Below are 19,067 nucleotides of genomic sequence, written 5' to 3'. Positions count from 1 at the left end.
ATCTGTGTTTGAAATTCACTGCTTGACTAAGGGACTTAAAGATAATTGTGTGTGTGTGTGTGGGGTACAGAGATGAGGTACAGTTGTCATTCAAAAATCATGCTAAACACTTAGTGTAGTCCATGCAACTTATTACTTAACTTGCCTAGTGCCTTGTGTGCATTGCTGCACTTATGTGATGAAATATTCAATTAACATTTTTAAGCTAAATGATCTGATCAGTTGCATCAGACTCATTGCTTTTTAACATGTTTTTTTTAAGCCTAGGCCTACTGGTTGTATGAATTTGGGATCTATCATCCCAGAGTTTGTTTGGGAAAAGCCATTTCTTTCTCGACAGGCTGACCAATATAATATGTACACATTTCTACTATGGGGGTAGTAGATTGACATGGGCCAGTGATTTTGCTATTCTATACTCATCTTGTTGGCTGAGGCAAAGTAAAAGTGTACAGTTATTCTAACACCTTCAAAGTGCGCATCAGAATTCGGTAAGGACAGCAGATCATTGCATCCGCGACTTGCATGTTCTGTTCATATGAATCGCCATAATCTAAATGTGATTTCTTGGTGCATGTTGTTCTATTAGAATATCACTAGAGGGCAGCAGATAACATCCTTTGGTAGAGTGGCCAACATGATCTTACTTTGAGGACATTCAACATTGAGGTCCAAAGCTTTTTATAACACTGACATTCATGACATAAATCACACATATTGATCAACTGTAGATTGCGGGCACTATTTGAAGCCTAATCAGAAAACAGACAGTACTCTTTCTGTCAGGCCTTACCATGGAGCAGTTTTGAAAATCCAAACTTTCCATCACCTCAAAAGGCTTGCAAAATGATCCAAAATAAAAAATGGAACACATAAATAAAATGCACACTCTTATGCTCAAGGTCAAAGATGAAAACCGTTTCCTTGACTGTAAGCTCTAAAAACACATTCACTCTAATCCAGTCTAACCCCACACTATTTTTGGAGGGTACACAAACTACACGAGCTGCATAATAATTTGATTATTTTCATACATTTCCACGACAGGCAAATTTGTGTCATGGAGAGATATAAAATAAAAAAAGACACGAGGATAAATCTGATGTAAGTCATGTTGGAGCGATGCCAGGTGGGGAAGAGCTGCCAAATCCTGTTCTGGGCCACTGTCATCGAGAGATTACAGGAAACCCAACAAGGAAAACCATTTTTTTTAAATAAGTGTTTCCTTATAATAGAGTAAGGAGGCAAGACGCCCATCTGAACCTGATGCAGTAGCTCTACCACTTCAGTCCACGACAATGTAAAGCAGAAGACACCACAATGGGTTACTGGACAAAGTCCTGCCGGATTTGATTGTGACAATTATAGGCTACAAGACTATACTGAACAAAAATATAAAAACACAACATACAACAATGAAAGATTTTACAGAGTTACAGTTCATAAGGAAATCTGTCAATTTAAAATACATTCAGTAGGACATTATCTATGGTTTTCACATGACTGGGAATACAGGTATGCATAGGTTTGTCGTCACAGATACAATTTTTTTTTTAAATAAGTAGGGACGTGGATCAGAAAACCAGTCAGTATCTGGTGTGACCATTTGCCTCATGTAGCTTGACACATCTCCTTCACATTGTCTTCACATTGCCAAATTCTCTGGTGGATATTCTTACAGTCAGCATGCCAATTGCATGCTCCCTCCAAACATCTGTGGCATTGTGTTGTGACAAAACTGCACATTTTAGAGTGGCCTTTTATTGTCCCCAGCACAAGGTGCACCTGTGTAATGATCATGCCGTTTAATCAGCTTCTTGATATGCCACACCTGTCAGCTGTAATTTATTATCTTGGCAAAGGAGAAATGCTCATCAACAGGGACGTAAACAAATGTATGCACAGAATTTGAGCGAAATAAGCTTATTGGGTGTATGGAAAATTTCAGTTATCTTTTATTCCAGCTCATGAAACATGGGACCATCTCTTAACATGTTGCGTTTATGTTGTTTAGTGTATTATCAACAAATAAATAATTAAATGTGAGAGAAGTGTTTCAAATCTGAGCTGATAGAAACAAAATGTAAATTAGACAACTAGACATAAACCCCTGAGAGTTTCAAAATCCAAGCAATAGTAAACACGCAATGGCAGCAAAACATGAACTCCACTGAACCCTTACAATGCCACCTCATTATCACACTTTGTAATCAGCATACTGACTTGTTGACAAGGCTAGGTGATTACCAGATACATCTGGTGCCGTTTCAGTTCCACGCTCTGAGTTGTCTCCCGAGGCAGACGAATTGCATCCCACAATGTAAAACAATATTCCGGGATTCACCCTAGCTCTGGGACTTCCAAGATTGAGAGGAACTAGGCAGAAATCATGATGCATTCTCTTTCAAAAGGAAAGGGCAATATACATGAGAGGGCCATGTTTTAAACAAAGGCAACTTAGGATGCAGGGCACGGAGCAATCCTCCTGCTCTCTCCCTCTTTCTCCCTCTCCATATCGTTACTCAATGCATGACTGGTGTTCAACCATTCTGGAGCAGCAATTCATTATGCATTCTCTGTTAAGTGTGTCTGTACAACTACGGCAATGCCGAGATAGAAAGAGAGAGATTCAAAAGGGATAGAGGGCGAGGGATGGAAGGAGAGGTGAGGGACGGAGATGTGAAGAAAGGATGGAGGGAGAGTTGCCAGGTCTGTGTCCTGTTGGAGGGGGGCTTAGTGGGGTAGGTGGGGGTTGAGGAAAAAGGATGCTTTTTTTCCCTGCAACAGTTACTATATATAGCCCAGAACATTCACCCCCTTCCCTTTCCTTTCTGACATGCGCTGTGCGTACATCGTGAGGCAAAGTCAATGAGGGGGAAAGAGAGAGAAAGAGCTGAATGGAAATACATAGAACCACCATCTTGGCAGTACTGTATCAATGGTCTTTGGAAGGACAAAGGTTGGTCATGAATCCAAAGGTTGTACGAGTGTTACAACATACCAGCCCTGGAATAGCTCATCCCAATGTCCTTGTGTTTTATGACCTGTATAAAAGGACTCATATCATGCTGTCGTAATCATATAGTTTCAGACAACAATCTAGTCAAATCAAATTTTATTTGTCACATGCGCCGAACAAGTATTCAATAGACCTTAGTGAAAAGCTTACTTACAAGCCCGTAACCAACAATGCAGCTGAACAAATAAATACAAATTATTATTTTTTTTACAAATAATTAAAGAGCAACAATAAATAACAGTAACGAGGTGACATATGGTTCATATTTCTAAACTTTGAATATTATTAATCATTAGTTATGCTAGAGACATGAGGGGTGCCAGAGTCTAGGGTCTACACCAGCAGTTAATGGGTATCTGTAGGAGGAATGTATATAATCAGTGCAATTAAGCTTGGAATGTGCCAAGTGTAGGGAAGATGATCAGGTGGCAGCACTGATAAGGGGAGAGAGCTGTGGATTAGTGACGAAGGGGGTCGAGGTCAGGTCACATTAAGGGAGAAGGAACAGTTTATTGCCCGTATCACTTAACTTCCTGCCTAGCATTAAAGATGCAATGTTTAGCGAGAAGGAGGAGACTCCACCCCAAATTGGGGTGGGTATACACACACACACACACACACACACACACACACACACACACACCCCACCACCGGTAGCACCATGTCATCGTCTGTTCAGCTGTTCAATCCTTTGGGATGAATAAACTTGGTTTAAGCTGTCATAGTGTGCGTCGAGTTCTTACTCTGATATTTAGAACCTAACAGAGGCTATATACAAGGGGTACTGGTACAGAGTAAATGTGCAGGGAGTCCAGGGTGGCTGGAGGGTGGCTGGAGTCTGATAATTTTTTGGGCCTTCCTCTGACACCGCCTGGTACAGAGGTCCTGGATGGTAGGAAGCTTGGCCCCAGTCATGTACTCCGCCGTACACATTACCCTCTGTAGTGCCTTGTGGTCTGAGGCCGAGCAGTTGCCATACCAGGCGGTTGCTCTCGATGGTGCAGCTGTAGAACTTTGAGGATCTGATGACTCATGCCAAATCTTTTCAGTCTCCTGAGGGGGAAATAGGCATTGTTGTGCCCTCTTCACAACTGTCTCGGTGTGTTTGGGTCCTTGTCAGTTTGTTGGTGATGTGGACACCAAGTGACTTGAAGATCTCAACCTGCTCCACTACAGCCCCGTCGATGAGAATGGGGGCGTGCTCGGTCCTCCTTTTCCTGTAGTCCACGATCATCTCCTTTGTCTTGATCACGTTGAGGGAGAGGTTGTTATCATGGCACCACACTGCCAGGTCTCTGACCTCTCTATAGGCTGTCTCATCATTGTCAGTGATCATGCCTACCACTGTTGTGTCGTCAGCAAACTTAATGATGGTGTTGATTCGTGCTTGGCCATGCAGTCATGGGTGAACAGAGAGTAAAGGAGGGGACTGAGCACGTACCCCTGAGGGGCCCCGGTGTTGAGGATCAGCGTGGCAGATGTGATTGAATCGTGTATAGTACTAGAAGCGAGATAAGGATAAGTATGAGATGAGCATAGACCCTGATTTTAAGTCATATACAACTTCAATATCAAATTTGATTTAAGGCTATACAATGATGAGCATTACAGACTTTCCCCCAGATATTTGTTAAGTCAGGCTGCATAAAGCCCCCATATCAGCATCAACAACATCAACGTTTGGATTGAAGATAGCAATATAGAAGGGTGAAACAAGGTGGTTAAGGTCTTGGAAACACAAGTAGGCTATTTAAAGTCAATATGTACTACAAATACAGGTTTTATGTTCCCTACAGGTATCCAGAGTCATATTTGAACCCACAGATCTAAAGAGAAGCCAGAAATGAAGTTTGCTCAGTGTGAGCTGGCCCCGGGCGCTCTGGCTTCGCTGTCAAAGTAGAGCAGAGTGAATTGTTTGTGCACACACTGCATGACCCAGAAACCAGGCCTGGAGAAAGAGGCCAACTGACTGTAGCCCTGTACAGCACAGATGGGGCCTCAGCAGCCAACTCCCGGGACATTTTCCAAAGGTGAAGCTAATTAGTGATCCGCTAGAGGGCGTACAGGGGAAACGGGGGTGAGCACTCTCTCTCTCCCCATTCGTACCAGGGGAGACCCTGAGGGGGGCTTGAAGACGAGTCAGGGATTGACTGGGCTCCAGTAAAATGACAATTCATAGGCTCTGCTGCCAGCCCTGCAGCTGCTCTTTTAAATACTAACAGTAAGCGTTGAGCACTAACTACAAATAAGCCTTTTCAGAAGCTGCAGAAAAATCATCTTTACTTCTCTATAGATTCTCTGAACGCAAACAACTTTTGTGATTTATGGACTGAGGAAGTCTGAATAATGTTGTTTTTTTATAGAGTCTAACTTCTTCCATCTGGGGTTCACTCGGTCATCTCTCTTCATAGCCCATCCAAATACTAATACAGTCCTAGGCCCACTGCCCAAATTTCATCGACAAAAATGACACAGGGCAACACTGATTCTCCCTTTCTACTGTAAGCAAAAGTCTCTGCAAGCACAGTCAGAGAAGCCTGCTAAATCTCTCCAAACGGGTAAGTGTGTGTGTGTGTCTCCAACTGACTACCCTAAGGACTTTCAAGAGCACATTTTCTATCAGCAGGGAGAAGGCACAGTCAGATCCTTGTTACACGCTTGCTTAAAGTACTAATTGGAACTTCTTTGAAGAGGGAAAGAGGAGCTCATTGTCCCATATGGGGATCGTCACCTCGTGTGCCTCTTACTAAGCCAGTGAGTGGATGGGGTTGAGAGGAACTTTGTCATCTATCTATAATGTCATGGCTAGCTCAGCTTTGAGATTGATAGGTCATCTCAGCCAATGGGGCATTGACATGCATGGGTCAACTTAGTCACAAGAGCATTGGGATGAGTAGGTGATCTCAGTTGATCGGAGTTACTAAAAACATAGCCCACTAAACAGATGAGTCAATATTGTTACTACATGGGTCACATATTTGGTCACATATTTTCCTAACACATAAAGGGCCCATACACAAAGCCTGTGGCAAAAAGTAGATACTGCTATATACAACTATGCATGGTTAAATCCATTTGAATTCAATCACTTTCTGACAGCTTCCCTTTTGATTTACACAAAACTTCCCATGCAGGTTTGCCCATGGAAGAATTGGACAGAAAGTGACTTTTTGGACATGAAAGCCAAAACATTCAAAGTTGACCCATTTTCCACACCCCACCATACCATCTTATCTAGGTCTTCATCGCTGAAAAAGATAAACAGTTGAGTTCGATATAATTTAAAATCTTATAAACAGGGGTTTCAAACTGTTTGATAATTTGTCGGTGTCATTTCAATCATAGAACGGACCCATCCCTTCTGACCACTGCAATTTAGCGGTTACACCATTGACAGTTTAACTTCAGCTTATTACCACAAAGATGGCCGCCTGTCCACCCACCTTCGAACTTAAAATGCTCATGTATATTCTATTATCGCAATAGATTTCCTATGGAATATTGCCAGTATAATTTAAAACATATTCCCATTCAAGTCAACATTCTCTGACCTCTGACCTCCAACCATTTTGTGGTACCATTTGAAAGTTGTAATTTAGTACATTCATAAGCCAAAACATGTCACCAACCCTGTACTCAAGAGAATGTTGTGTCTCAAACGATGGCAGGCACAACACCTCAGATGATGTAAAAATACGAGCTAAGCTATGCGAATATGAAGGAAGAAAAACAAAACAAGAGTTTACGCATTTTTAGGTAATGGAACGTTTAAGGTCAAAATAATGATTTTTTTTTTTAAATTATCAAATAGTTTGACAAACCTGTTTGTAAGCTTTGAAATTATATTAAATCTCAACTGTTCATTTTCTCCAGCGATGAAGACAAAGATGGCGGGGTTTGCAAAATAGGTCAAATTTGAGCACCTTGATTTTGGCATTCAGGACCAAATTTAATTTTGATTGATTTATTTATTTTACTTTCTGAATTCTACAACGGGCAAAAATGGATAGAATGTTTCATTCAAATCACAAGCGGTGCTGTCAAAATGGGATTGAATTCAAATGGATTTACCCTCGTACCGATACCAGCTACTCTACTTTGGTCAGCCCAGGATGCTCTGGCATAGTTCTTTGCCAGAGGCTGTTTTGTACAGGGCCTCAAAATGTATAGGTCAACTGTGCTACTTGAATTGAGATGCATTTAGCCATCGCAGCTAACAGGGCCTTGGCATGCATGGGTCAGCTTTGTCACTATAGGACTGACAGGTCAACTCCATTGCTGCAAAGTTCAAGTATGAGTCAATACTGTTACTGCGTGGGTTATTAGCACATTAAGATTCACAGGTCAACTCTGTCTACATGGGTCATCTACAACCTTGGGATGCATGAGTCGGCTCCAACATTAGAATATACAGTATGAGTGTACGCACAAACAACCTTTGATGCCACTAACCATGTGCCTGACAGTACCGCCAAAGACCTGATCTAGGCCTACAGGAAGTGTTTGGGCACGGCAGGCTTGATGACTTCATTTCCTGGCTATCCATGGGAACTTTCAGACTGACTGAAGTTTGCGACATATCACAACTCTCTCTAATTCACCCTGAAATCATATAAAAATGTAAGTGTTCAAACTTTGCCCGGCTCCACCATGGCCCGCAGGCTGGCCTCTGATAGGCTGTCCGATGTGAGCCAGAAACTGATGCATTCTCCGAATACAAAATTTAACTCACACCGTTGAGTGTGTAGCTGAGGCTGTAAGCTACAGTATTTGCGCTGGGCATCAAACACAGAGTCAAATACAAAAATATGCTCAATTTGGAGCATAAGGACAGTGTTTAATATTTCAGCAGAAGGCACAACGACAAAGAACAAAAAAAAAAACGAAGTGCCTAAAATAATCATGACTGAAAAATAAGCTTTGAGGGTTTCTGTACTTTTTCGACTTCAGCAGCTGCAGATTTTAAAGCTTGGTCCAACCCATGGGTATGAGGAGGTATGACGAGCCTCATGGGTATTTTATGCAAGCCCTAAAACATTCATCCTTCTATATGGTGAGTACAGTAGGCAAGGCAAGTGCCCTCCTGTCACGATCGTTGAAATGAGCGGACCAAGGAGCAGTGTGCATAGAGTTCCACATGTTTATTAAAATGAAACTCACCAACAAAAACAATAAACAGCAGAGACAACGATAGACAGCTGCCTCTGATTGGGAACCATACCCGGTCAACAAAGAAATAGAAAAACTAGAATGCCCACCCAAATCACACCCCGACCTAACCAAAAAGAGAAATAAAAAGGCTCTAAAAAGGTCAAGGCGCGTCAGTACCCCCCCCTCCCAGAGGTGCGGACACCGGCCGCAAAACCTGACTCCATTGGGGAGGGTCCTGGTGGGCATCTAGCCTCGGTGGCGGCTCCAGGTCGGGACGTAGACCCCTCTCCGCTTGCTGGTCCCTCCACTTCCGCAGGCCGTCTCGGGAGGCTCCGGGCCGCGGGCCGTCTCGGGAGGCTCCGGGCCGCGGGCCGTCTCGGGAGGCTCCGGGCCGCGGGCCGTCTCGGGAGGCTCCGGGCCGCGGGCCGTCTCGGGAGGCTCCGGGCCGCGGGCCGTCTCGGGAGGCTCCGGGCCGCGGACCGTCTCGGGAGGCTCCGGGCCGTGGACCGTCTCAGGAGGCTCTGGACCGTGGACCGTCGCCGGAAGCTTCGTGCGTGGGGCCGGCACTGGTGGAACCGGGCTGGTGACACGCACCTCAGGATGAGCGCAAGGAGCAGGCACAGGACGTACTGGACTGGGGAGACGCACTGGAGGTCTGATGCATGGGGCTGGTACAGGTGGCACCGGGCTGGTGACACGCACCTCAGAGCGAGTGCGGGGAGGTAGCACAGGACGTACTGGGCTGTGTAGGCGTATGTCAGGGCGAGTGCAGGGAGCAGGCACAGGACGTACCGGACTGGGGACACGTACTTCAGGGCGAGTACGAGGAGGAGACACAGGATGTACCGGACTGGGGAGGCGCACTGGAGGCCTGATGCGTGGGACCGGCATAGATTGCACCAGACTGGTGACACGCTCCTCCAAATGCCTACGTTGCCTCATATTCCTCGCCAACTCCATTCTCCGGTATCCCTCCTCGCACTGTTCTATTGAATCCCAGGCGGGCTCTGGCACTCTCCCTGGGTCGACCGGCCACCTCTCTACCTCCTCCCAGGTTGTCTCTGGTTCACACCTCGGCACCGTCGACCACCACATCGGGCTGTCCTTTGGGCTGTCTTTGTGGCCGTGAACCCTGGCGTCGTCGCTGTTGCTCCTTCGCTGCCTCCACCTGCTTCCATGGCAGGCTTCTGTCTCCTGCCATGATTTCGTCCCACGTCCAGGATGTCCTCCACTCCTCGTGGGCTCGCTGCATGGTCCCGTGGGTGGTGGGATCTTCTGTCACGACCGTTGAAATGAGCAGACCAAGGCGCAGTGTGCATAGAGTTCCACATGTTTATTAAAATGAAACTCACCAACAAAAACAATAAACAGCAAACGAGACGTAACGACTGGAGTGCTCACAGGCACTACACAAAAACAAGATCCCACAAACTAAAAGTGGAAAAAGGCCGCCTAAGTATGATCCCCAATCAGAGACAACGATCGACAGCTGCCTCTGATTGGGAACCACCAGCCAACAAAGAAATAGAATAACTAGAATGCCCACCGAAATCACACTCTGACCTAACCAAATAGGGAAATAAAAAGGCTCTCCGAGGTCAGGGCGTGACACCTCCTGAATGACTATGTTAGGTGAATCTCAAGAAGCCACATTTGCCAGAAACCAAAATAGGTTACAACGGCATCCTTATGACTTCAGACTACATGGTCAGATTATCTAATCGCTAAAAAAACCTACAAAGACGGCTGGTTATGTGCCCAGATGCCAACCAGAGTATGGTTGGTATCTTCCCTGACGTCTTAAAAAAAAAATAATCTTTACCGGATTGTAATAGGATTGTAACGTCTGAACAACCCCAATGGGATATAGATATCTATCTCTATAACCCAGTAAACAGAGTGTATTCTAACTCAGGTATTCCATCATGCATAAAATGTCATTGCTTACCAAGACATCTCAGTACAGTACCTCAAGACATCTCGCTCACCTCGTGCGAAAGATGTCATGGCACGAAAAAATATATATCGTAAGCAAAAATTCAGTAAAGAAGCCTCTACGGACTTCCTCTGACAGAGTCCCTGATCTGTGCCCACATTTATATCAATGACTCTGAAATTGTCTCACTTCAACCATTTCAAACCAGCAGAATGGGGCTCGGCAAACTTCATGGTCATCCGAAGTTACAAAGCAGAGTACACAGCAGGGTGCACCATGACTCAATTATGTGTCCCAAATGGCACCCTGCTCCTATTATAGTGTACAACCTTTGACCAGGGCGCAGATCAAAACTAGTGCACTGTAAAGGGAATAGGGTGCCATTTTGGCTGCACCCTTTATTCAAAAGGAGATGGGAATCATGTCAAACATGAACAAAACCATGTGTCCATGCAATCCATTTCAGATTATCATGAAGCATCACTTTTATCCCCAATCTTCATATTACCTTTCAACAACATGCATGAGGAAACAGCATGATAGCCCCTCTAACTGCTGTGTGAATAGGCTATATTCAGTAGTCTATATCCCAGCATAGCCTCCCCATCTCCCCTAATCTGCATCGGATGCGCTCATAAATGCCCTGCTACTCACAGAATGTTTCAGCGATATCTAGATACGATACTGTATTTGTTTCATCAAATGTTCGCAGTCAAGCAACCAATAATATTGCGCGACTCTGGTTCTTTTCTTGTGTTTGGTCCGGACTGGATTGTTCACCTGCAACAACCCGCACCATGATACGAAATATACCGGACCGAGACCACCCCTTTTACAGCGCCCTTTTACAAACAAACCAAACTAAGGGGTTAAAATGTAGTGTTCGGAAAAACTGCACCAAACCAATTTAGCGTGAAAGCCCATTTTAAAAAGGTAATTCATGCCGTTGACTGAGTGAATTGATTCTTTTGACAGACAGTAAAACTACAGGAGTTGATGTTACAGTACACAGCGGGGAGACATCAGCAGGTACGTGCTCTCAGTACCTTGCGTCAATTGCATATTCATCAGGTCTAAAATTAGGCTGTGTTACCTCATCCCTGTAGCTCTGTGTGTGACTCTGCCTCAGTATATAAATTCAGTGTGAGCCTGTGGAAAAAAAGGAAAAAAAGGACGTCTTCCAATTGACATCTAATCCACTTCAGTAAATTGGCAGTTACACAAGCTCAGTGGGAGGAATAGGAGGCTGTCTAATCAGTGACTGACAAAATATAGGCTGCTCTGTGAATATGAAGACAATTTGTGGGCATTTTGAAACCATAACGACTCTGGCAAAAAAATATATTTTCCATCCTAACCGCTTTTATTGACTAGAATATGGCCAAAGATACTACTGAGGTTGTAATGTACTACATAAGGCTACTGAATGGACTAGAACACAGAAGAAATAGCTAGAAAACATTCATATTCTTGTGTATCACTGACAACCACAGCTTTGAGGTTAAGTATGATATATCACGTAGGTGCTATTAAAAGGGTTTTCTCCCTATACTGTGGGTGCTTCCACAAAGCCCCGAGTAAACAAAGTGAAAGAGGCTAGTGTTGCGGTGCAACAAAAGAGCCTGTCAGGTTCCTTGGGAAGTGTAGCCAGCGTCTTCCCCTGGGCTGAGAGGCCTCGCTGACGCCAGGGCTCTGGGCCGGTGGAACTGAGGGATTCGATTTAGGCTTCTGAATGGACACACAGGGAGGAGGGTCGGGGTAGGATGCATTAGAGAGGCTGAGCAGTGAGTTGCCAGACTGAAGGGAATGGACAGGCTCGGCCAAAGGGGTAAACACTGTTTTTAAATCAAGGGTTAAGCAACTGCAAGCGAGCTAGCGAACTTGCCATAAATGTTTAATGCTTTTCGACCTGTCCTCAAATTAATATAATTGGTTCAGAGTTTGTTTTGATATTTCAACATGCGCGTCGCAATCGCGTTTGGTGTGCGGGGACAAAATCAATTTGCGCATGATGGCGGACGTCCGGTTTGGGCATGGTGTTAAGCAATGATCCTGTAACAGTTCCCTGGAACCCTCAGCCACAAAGCCGCGTACAGTGTCCCAAGTAATATGCAACAGATGACATAAGCAGTCATAACAACTTATGTCAGTATGTGCAAGATAAGCTTTCACTGTTATACAGCAGATCATGCAGCGGGACATTATGTCACGACTGTTTGTATCACTTGTCATGAAGCAACACCAGTTATGACATCACAGACAACTTTATGAGAATTACGTCCTCTACATGTTTTCACAGCAGTGTTAAGTTAGGCTTCATCACATAGAGTCACCGTCAAGTAGAACAGCACATTTGTAACAGCACTGGTCTTTAATCAAGGGTGTGTGTGTGAAGATATGAGGGAGGCACGGTGTCTGCCCATAGGCTGTCTCACAATTTTGACATAATGGAAAAATATAAAACGCAACCATTTCAAAGATTTTACTTAGTTACAGTTCATAAGGAAATCAGTCAATTAAAAATGTATTAATTAGGCAATAACCTATGTATTTCACATGACTGGGCAGGGGGGCAGCCATGGGGTAGTCCCACCCACTTGCGAGCCAGGCCCAGCCAACCAGAAAGAGATTTTCCCCCACAAAGGGCTTTATTACAGACAGAAATACACTGCCAAATTCTCTAAAACAACTTTGGAGGCAGCTTATGGTAGAGAAATTAACATTCAATTCTCTGGCAACAGCTCTTGCAAAGATTCCTGCAGTCAGCATGTCAACTGCAGACTCCCGCATAACTTGAGACAACTGTGGCGTTGTGCTGTGTGACAGAACTGCACATTTAAAGTGCCATTTTATTGTCCCCAGCACACGGTACACCTGTGTAATGACCATGCTGCTTAATATGACACACCTGTCAGGTGGATGGATAATCTTGGCAAATGAGAAATAATAACAGGGTTGTAAACAAATGTGTGCACAACATTTGAGAGAAATAAGCTTTTTGTGCATATGGAAACTTCAGCTCATTAAACCAACACTTTACATGTTGCGTTCATATTTTTGTTCAGTTTATTTTCTGTGAAGGAAAACTATAGATGCACGTCCCCGATCACTCTATTGAAGCAACAAAACAAAAATCACTTGACTTTTAATATAAACCACAACCTGTCAATATGCCGCCTCATATTCCGATATAAGACAACGACGGTATGAATATCATGACACCGTCCAACCATAATGGACATACACAAATTAATACATACCATATCATACTAAATGGAGTGCCCCGGATCTATGTTTACTATGTTGTCTAACCCTGTCTAACCCTTGTTGAAACTCAGCATTGAAAGGACTCAATCACAGAACAGCCTACACAGATTTCTATTCATTACAGGACTTTCTTGCAGGTTGGAGAGTAGGACCAAGGTACATTTTTGTCTCTCTGTGCGTAGGCCCTATGTGGTATTAGTAATAGTAAGAGTTAAATGTCTAGATATGGGGCCATCCTTATTAAAAGTGTGGAAAAGCTGCATATTCTGCATAAGACAAAAACAAAAATCCAAATACAATCTCCAGCTTCAGCAGAATAAGACCTGACCTTGGGCGAGATTAGAAATTCCTCTGACGTGCAGTTCACATATCTACACACAATCTCTGCAAAGCAAGAGATTATTGCGGCGTCAAAATCATTTCTGCAGATAAAGGCATACTTTATCGGCAAATATAGGTAAGTGTACCACAGTGAAGTTGGTCGTTGAGAAAATGTTAAATGGTATAACAAGATTTAGAGCAAGGACATGTTGAATAGGCCTGATTCTGCAGTCTGGTCATATGGGCTACATAGGAGTTTAAGACTTATTTCCTCACCAGTCCTACATAATAATTTTAAAAATCCCAGGAAATGCAGGGGTGACCCAGGACAACACATGAATGATGCACACTTAACATTACACATGATGATCACACGGTTCAGCTTGAACAAATGTAAAATTAGTGGTGGTAGGTGTTGATTACACCAAAACACGTTACATTTTTACTGGAGAAGTGAAACCAGAGAGACCGTTTGGGATCGAAAAGTGATAGCATCAGTACATGGCAACACTTAAAGATCATAAAAACAGGCAACCTGTCCACAATAATTCTCGTCACACATGACACAGAGAAGGGTTTCATTATAAGTATACTCCCATAGGTTATGAACCCACCAAACATACCTCTCATTGGATTCTGGATCCACAAGATACCTCCAATAAGGTGAGGTGACTGGCCGAGCATCGCGGAACTGCACACTATGGCGATCTATTCGTCTTGCCTTCACAGATGGTCCACAACGTCGCCTTACGAAACTAAAGGCTATTATCACTGGTCTGAACAAAGGCGTTCGCTTGCCTACATGGCATAATTGCTAAACTAGACCTTACTGTAAATACTCTGCAGAAATAACACGCTCTCTAGTTAATGCAAATAAAAGGCTTTAAAATTTCAAAAAGTGACGTTTCCTACGCAGATGGAGCACTCACCACGGGCTTCAGCATGTTAGTGAACAGGTGCAGACCTCAAGCATCGCACGGTAACAGCGCGCGTCACAAATTTAGACTAATTATTCAAACGGTTGCTCTAAATTTACCCACACCGGCATAGACTGTAAACCATTATTGAAGACAAAGACCTATTCTCTAGTATTTTCATCACAGCTCTTTCGAAGCAACGCTACACAGGGTTTCAAATGCCGACTGACGCCTGCGTATTAATACTGATCTGTATATCATGTGAATGGCCTGCTTTCCCTCTTTGCAAACACCATTGTGGTATACATATCAACTGCACTGTAGGAATAGATGACCGATGACCAGGCCAAAAATTATATAGAGCGCGGCAACTGCAATATCGTCCAATCACAGGCTTTCACATTTGAGCGCAGGTAACCAAGGATAGTCTATTATAGTGACAAGATATTCGAGTGACCGCTCCAACAATAGAAATGCATGTCCTCAAAGATGGAAGGCAGGAGGGAGGGACCATTCTAGCTAATGAGAGGGCAAGATGTGAACAACATGCCATAGAGATAGATAGAGGGCTAATCTTGGGATCAGAGCTATTATAACATCTGTAACTGCATGGACAGCGCTACTGATCTCCATTTTAAAGAAGTACATTTTCTTCTTCATTGGCTGATTACTCCTAACTCATAAGAATCCCCACCCAGTTGGCTACTTTAAAATGGTGATGAGTCCTCTATCTAGCTCTTTGATCACAGGAAAGCTCCAATATAAAGTCGTTTTGGGGTAAATTGCCAAAATGTGTGTCCACTTATATCAGTGCATTTGTAACAACCAAACCATTACTTCTATTTAATCAAATATACCTCATGTAGCAAATTAGTAATTGCAATTGTTGTTGACTAAATTCGACACTCATTTGACCTCCATGCAGAAATGACCCATCTCATGGGCTTATTTTTGTGGACAGATATTGGGCAGAGTAAAACTTCTCCGGTTTTCAGCAAAAAAAAGGAAGCTAGGTTGAATTAGCTGTATCCCTTAAAACCGGATGCATCTGGTTGTTGGCAACTCCATTAAGCCTACCGTTCACGAAACAAATGTGCAAGAAACCCATCATTGAGGGAGTTCTATTAACCTTAGCCAAGGTGCACCGGTCAATGACCCGTGACATGAACGCAGTGATGGAGGAGTGCCCTTCTCAAATGCAACAGTAATCTGTGGCTCGGCCATGTTGTCAACAAGGCAGCATGGTGCATCGTCCAGAATCAGACATCTCTTTTCCATAAAATCTGTTTTGAAGGCATATCATTTTTTTTTAAATCAAAAGCAATCATTTTTGCATGTGAAAAGTTAACACAGAATCGTACTTAGCCTAGGATGATTCATGTTTGTTTTGAGCTGACCCTGGCTTTGAATGGGGCACCTGGCTCACGCCCAGGAGTCAGCCCAGTTCCAAAACGAATGAAATCACAGAGGGTTCGATTAATCTCGCACAGGCGTCCGTGTCGGTGTGTTTTGACCCGGCTGAAAGTTGATCGCATTCGAGCGAAGTCGGCTTAAAACAAAAGTGACGTATTTAAGCACGTTTTTATTAGTAGGATTTTGATCAAAATGCTTTATAAAAATGCTTTATCTGCCATCGCAATGAAAACTAGTTAGAAAATGTGAACTTTTATTTGATGGAAAAGAGTATGTTTCTGGATGATTTCCCATGCTGCCTTGCTGACAAAATGACAGGGCGGTGCAGATTACTGTTCCATTTGAGAAGGGCGCTCGTCCCTTCCAGCTTTCGCCCAATGAGGTGATGGGCCTTTGCCCGGTTCAACCCGGGCCTGCTTCAAATAACTTCCTCACTTTTCACCCAGTACAAAATCCTCCCAACGAGGTAACCCGGGCCAGATAATTGAATCCACTCACTGCCTATATCAGGTTGATTCATCCATAGACAGTGATATCATGCCTCGTCTCACTGCTGCAACAAAATAAACAGCCAATTTTAATAAACAACATTGAGTTATCTTACCTTCAACAGCCATTCTACTACTCTATGCATTCAGGAATCATTCATACAGTAGTAGAATGTAGAACTCAATATGCTTTGATTGTACATCGTCGTTTTGGATATCACTTAATGCTGGAAAACTGGGGTGCACAGCAACTGCCCCTCAAAGAATTGTGGGGAGTGTAGGCAATTTCCCGATTTTAGGAAGTGTTTAATTTGGAACACCAATTAGCAAGTTATATTTAAGATTTCCTTAATTTCCTTTTCTGAAACTGTAAGTGCCAGGGATTGGAGAAAAAAACCGGATAAACCTAACAAAAATGACTTGAACTGAAAGTGTCTTTCTTATTCTTTCTTCCAGTATCACAACATTTTATGTCTGTGTGTGTGTGTTCCCATAGGCTCACAAGCATGATGCTCACAGCGCTACTGCATAGTGCGTAGGCTTGCAAACTATCACAGATTAAAGGGAAACCCAGCCGAGAGCTGCCCAGTGATGTGAGCCTACCAGAGAATGCGCTGTCTTCACTAACATGTTCAACCACTCTCTGACCCAGTCTGTAATATCTACATGTTTCAAGCAAACCACCATAGTCCCTGTGCCTAAGAATGCCAAGGTAACCTGTCTAAATGATCACTTCCCTGTCCCACACACATCTGTAGCCATGAAATGCTTTGGAAGGCTGGTCATGGCTCACATCAATACCATCATCCCAGAAACCCTGGACCCACATTAATTCGCATACTGCCCCAACAGATCTACAGATGACACAATCTCTATTGCACTCCACACTGCCTTTTCCCAACTGGACAAAAGAAACCCCTACTGTACATGAGAAGGCTGTTCATTGACTACAGCTCAGCATTCAAGCTCATCACTGAGGTAAGGACCCTGGGACTGAACACTTCCCTCTGCAACTGAATCCTGGACTTCTTGACGGCCCGCCCACAGATGGTGAGGGCAGGCAACAACACATCCACCACACTGACCCTCAACACAGGGGCCTCTCAGAGGTGCTTGCTCAGTCCCCTCCAGTACTCCCTGTTCACCCACTACTGCGTGGCCGCACACGACTCCAACACCATCATTAAGTTTGCCAATGACACAACAGTGGTAGCCCTGATCGCCGATGATGAAGAGACAGCCTAAAGGGAGGAGATCGATGACCTGGCAGTGTGGTGCCAGGACAACAACCTCTCCTTCAACGTGGACAAGACAAAGAAGCTTATCGTGTACCACAGGACACGGAGGGTCGAACACGCCCACATTCACGTCGACTGGGCTGTAGAGGAACAGGTTGAGAAGTTCAAGTTTCTCTGTGTCCACATCACTAATGACATATCATGGTCCAAACACACCAACACAGTTGTGAAGAGGGCACAACAATGCCTCTTCCACCCTCAGGAGGATGAAAAGATTTGGGATGGACCCTCAGATCCTCAACAACTTCTACAACTGCACCATTGAGAGCATCTTGACTGGCTGCATCACTGCTTGGAATGGCAACTGCTCTGCATCTGACCGCAAGGTGCTACAGGGGGTAGTGCATACGGCCCAGTACATCGCTGGGAACGAAGTCCCTGCCACCCAGGACCTCTATACCAGGCGGTGTCAGAGGAAGGCCCTAAAAGTTGGAAAAGACACCAGCCACCCAAGTCATAGACTGTTCTCTCTGCTACCGCATGGCAAGAGGTACCGGAGCGCCAAGTCTGGGACCAAAAGGCACAGGAACAGCTTCTACCCACAAGCCATAAGACTGCTGAACAATTAATAAAATGGCTACCTGGACTATTTACATTGACCCCTTTATTATTTATTTATCTTAATTGTTTACACACAGACTCCCTTGCACTGTCTCTATGCACACTCACTACAAACATTCACAGATACTACACTGACATTCCAACACACACACACACACACACACACACACACACACACACACACACACACACACACACACACACACACACACACACACACACACACACACACACACACACACACACACACACACTCACACACGCATATAGTTGCCACACACACACAGAGAGACACTTTCACACTTCACATACGCTGCTGCTACTCTGTTTATTATACTGTATATCCTGATTGCTTAGTTACTTTTACCCCTACCCACATGTACATACAATATTACCTCAATTACCACAACTACCTCGTACCCCTGCACATTGACTCGTACTGGAGCACCTTCCTAATATTGAGTTGCACCCCCCACTGTCACGCCCTGACCGTAAAGAGCTTTTTATGCCTCTATTTTGGGGTTGGTCAGGGTGTGATTTGGGTGGGCATTCTATGTTCTTTTTCTATGTGTTTCTATTTCTGTGTGTTTGGCTGGGTGTGGTTCTCAATCAGAGGCAGCTGTTTATCGTTGTCTCTGATTAAGAACCATACTTAGGTAGCTCTTGCCCACATGGTTTTTGTGGGTAGTTGTTTTC

At 44.1% G+C, this 19,067-nt stretch overlaps 1 protein-coding gene across 5 annotated transcripts in view; it reads right to left on the bottom strand.

The window, feature by feature from the left end:
• The window catches only part of samd12 (sterile alpha motif domain containing 12), a 135,030-nt gene that overhangs the window by 111,873 nt on the left and 4,090 nt on the right, over positions 1 to 19,067 (bottom strand). For 3 of the 5 annotated variants that reach the window (XM_064983882.1, XM_064983881.1, XM_064983880.1), the window contains exon 1: positions 14,318 to 14,926. The exons of 1 other annotated variant lie outside the window; for it this stretch is intronic. In XM_064983882.1, coding sequence (XP_064839954.1) covers positions 14,318 to 14,378 — 61 coding nt within the window. In that variant the 5' untranslated portion in view covers positions 14,379 to 14,926. Of the gene's footprint in view, positions 1 to 14,317; positions 14,927 to 19,067 lie in introns of those variants that run through there. One more of the 5 variants, XM_064983884.1, reaches the window with a different exon arrangement.

Source organism: Oncorhynchus masou, chromosome 13 (assembly GCF_036934945.1).
Source record: "Oncorhynchus masou masou isolate Uvic2021 chromosome 13, UVic_Omas_1.1, whole genome shotgun sequence".
NCBI lineage: Eukaryota > Metazoa > Chordata > Actinopteri > Salmoniformes > Salmonidae > Oncorhynchus > Oncorhynchus masou.
This window is presented reverse-complemented; position numbering and strand designations above follow the sequence as displayed.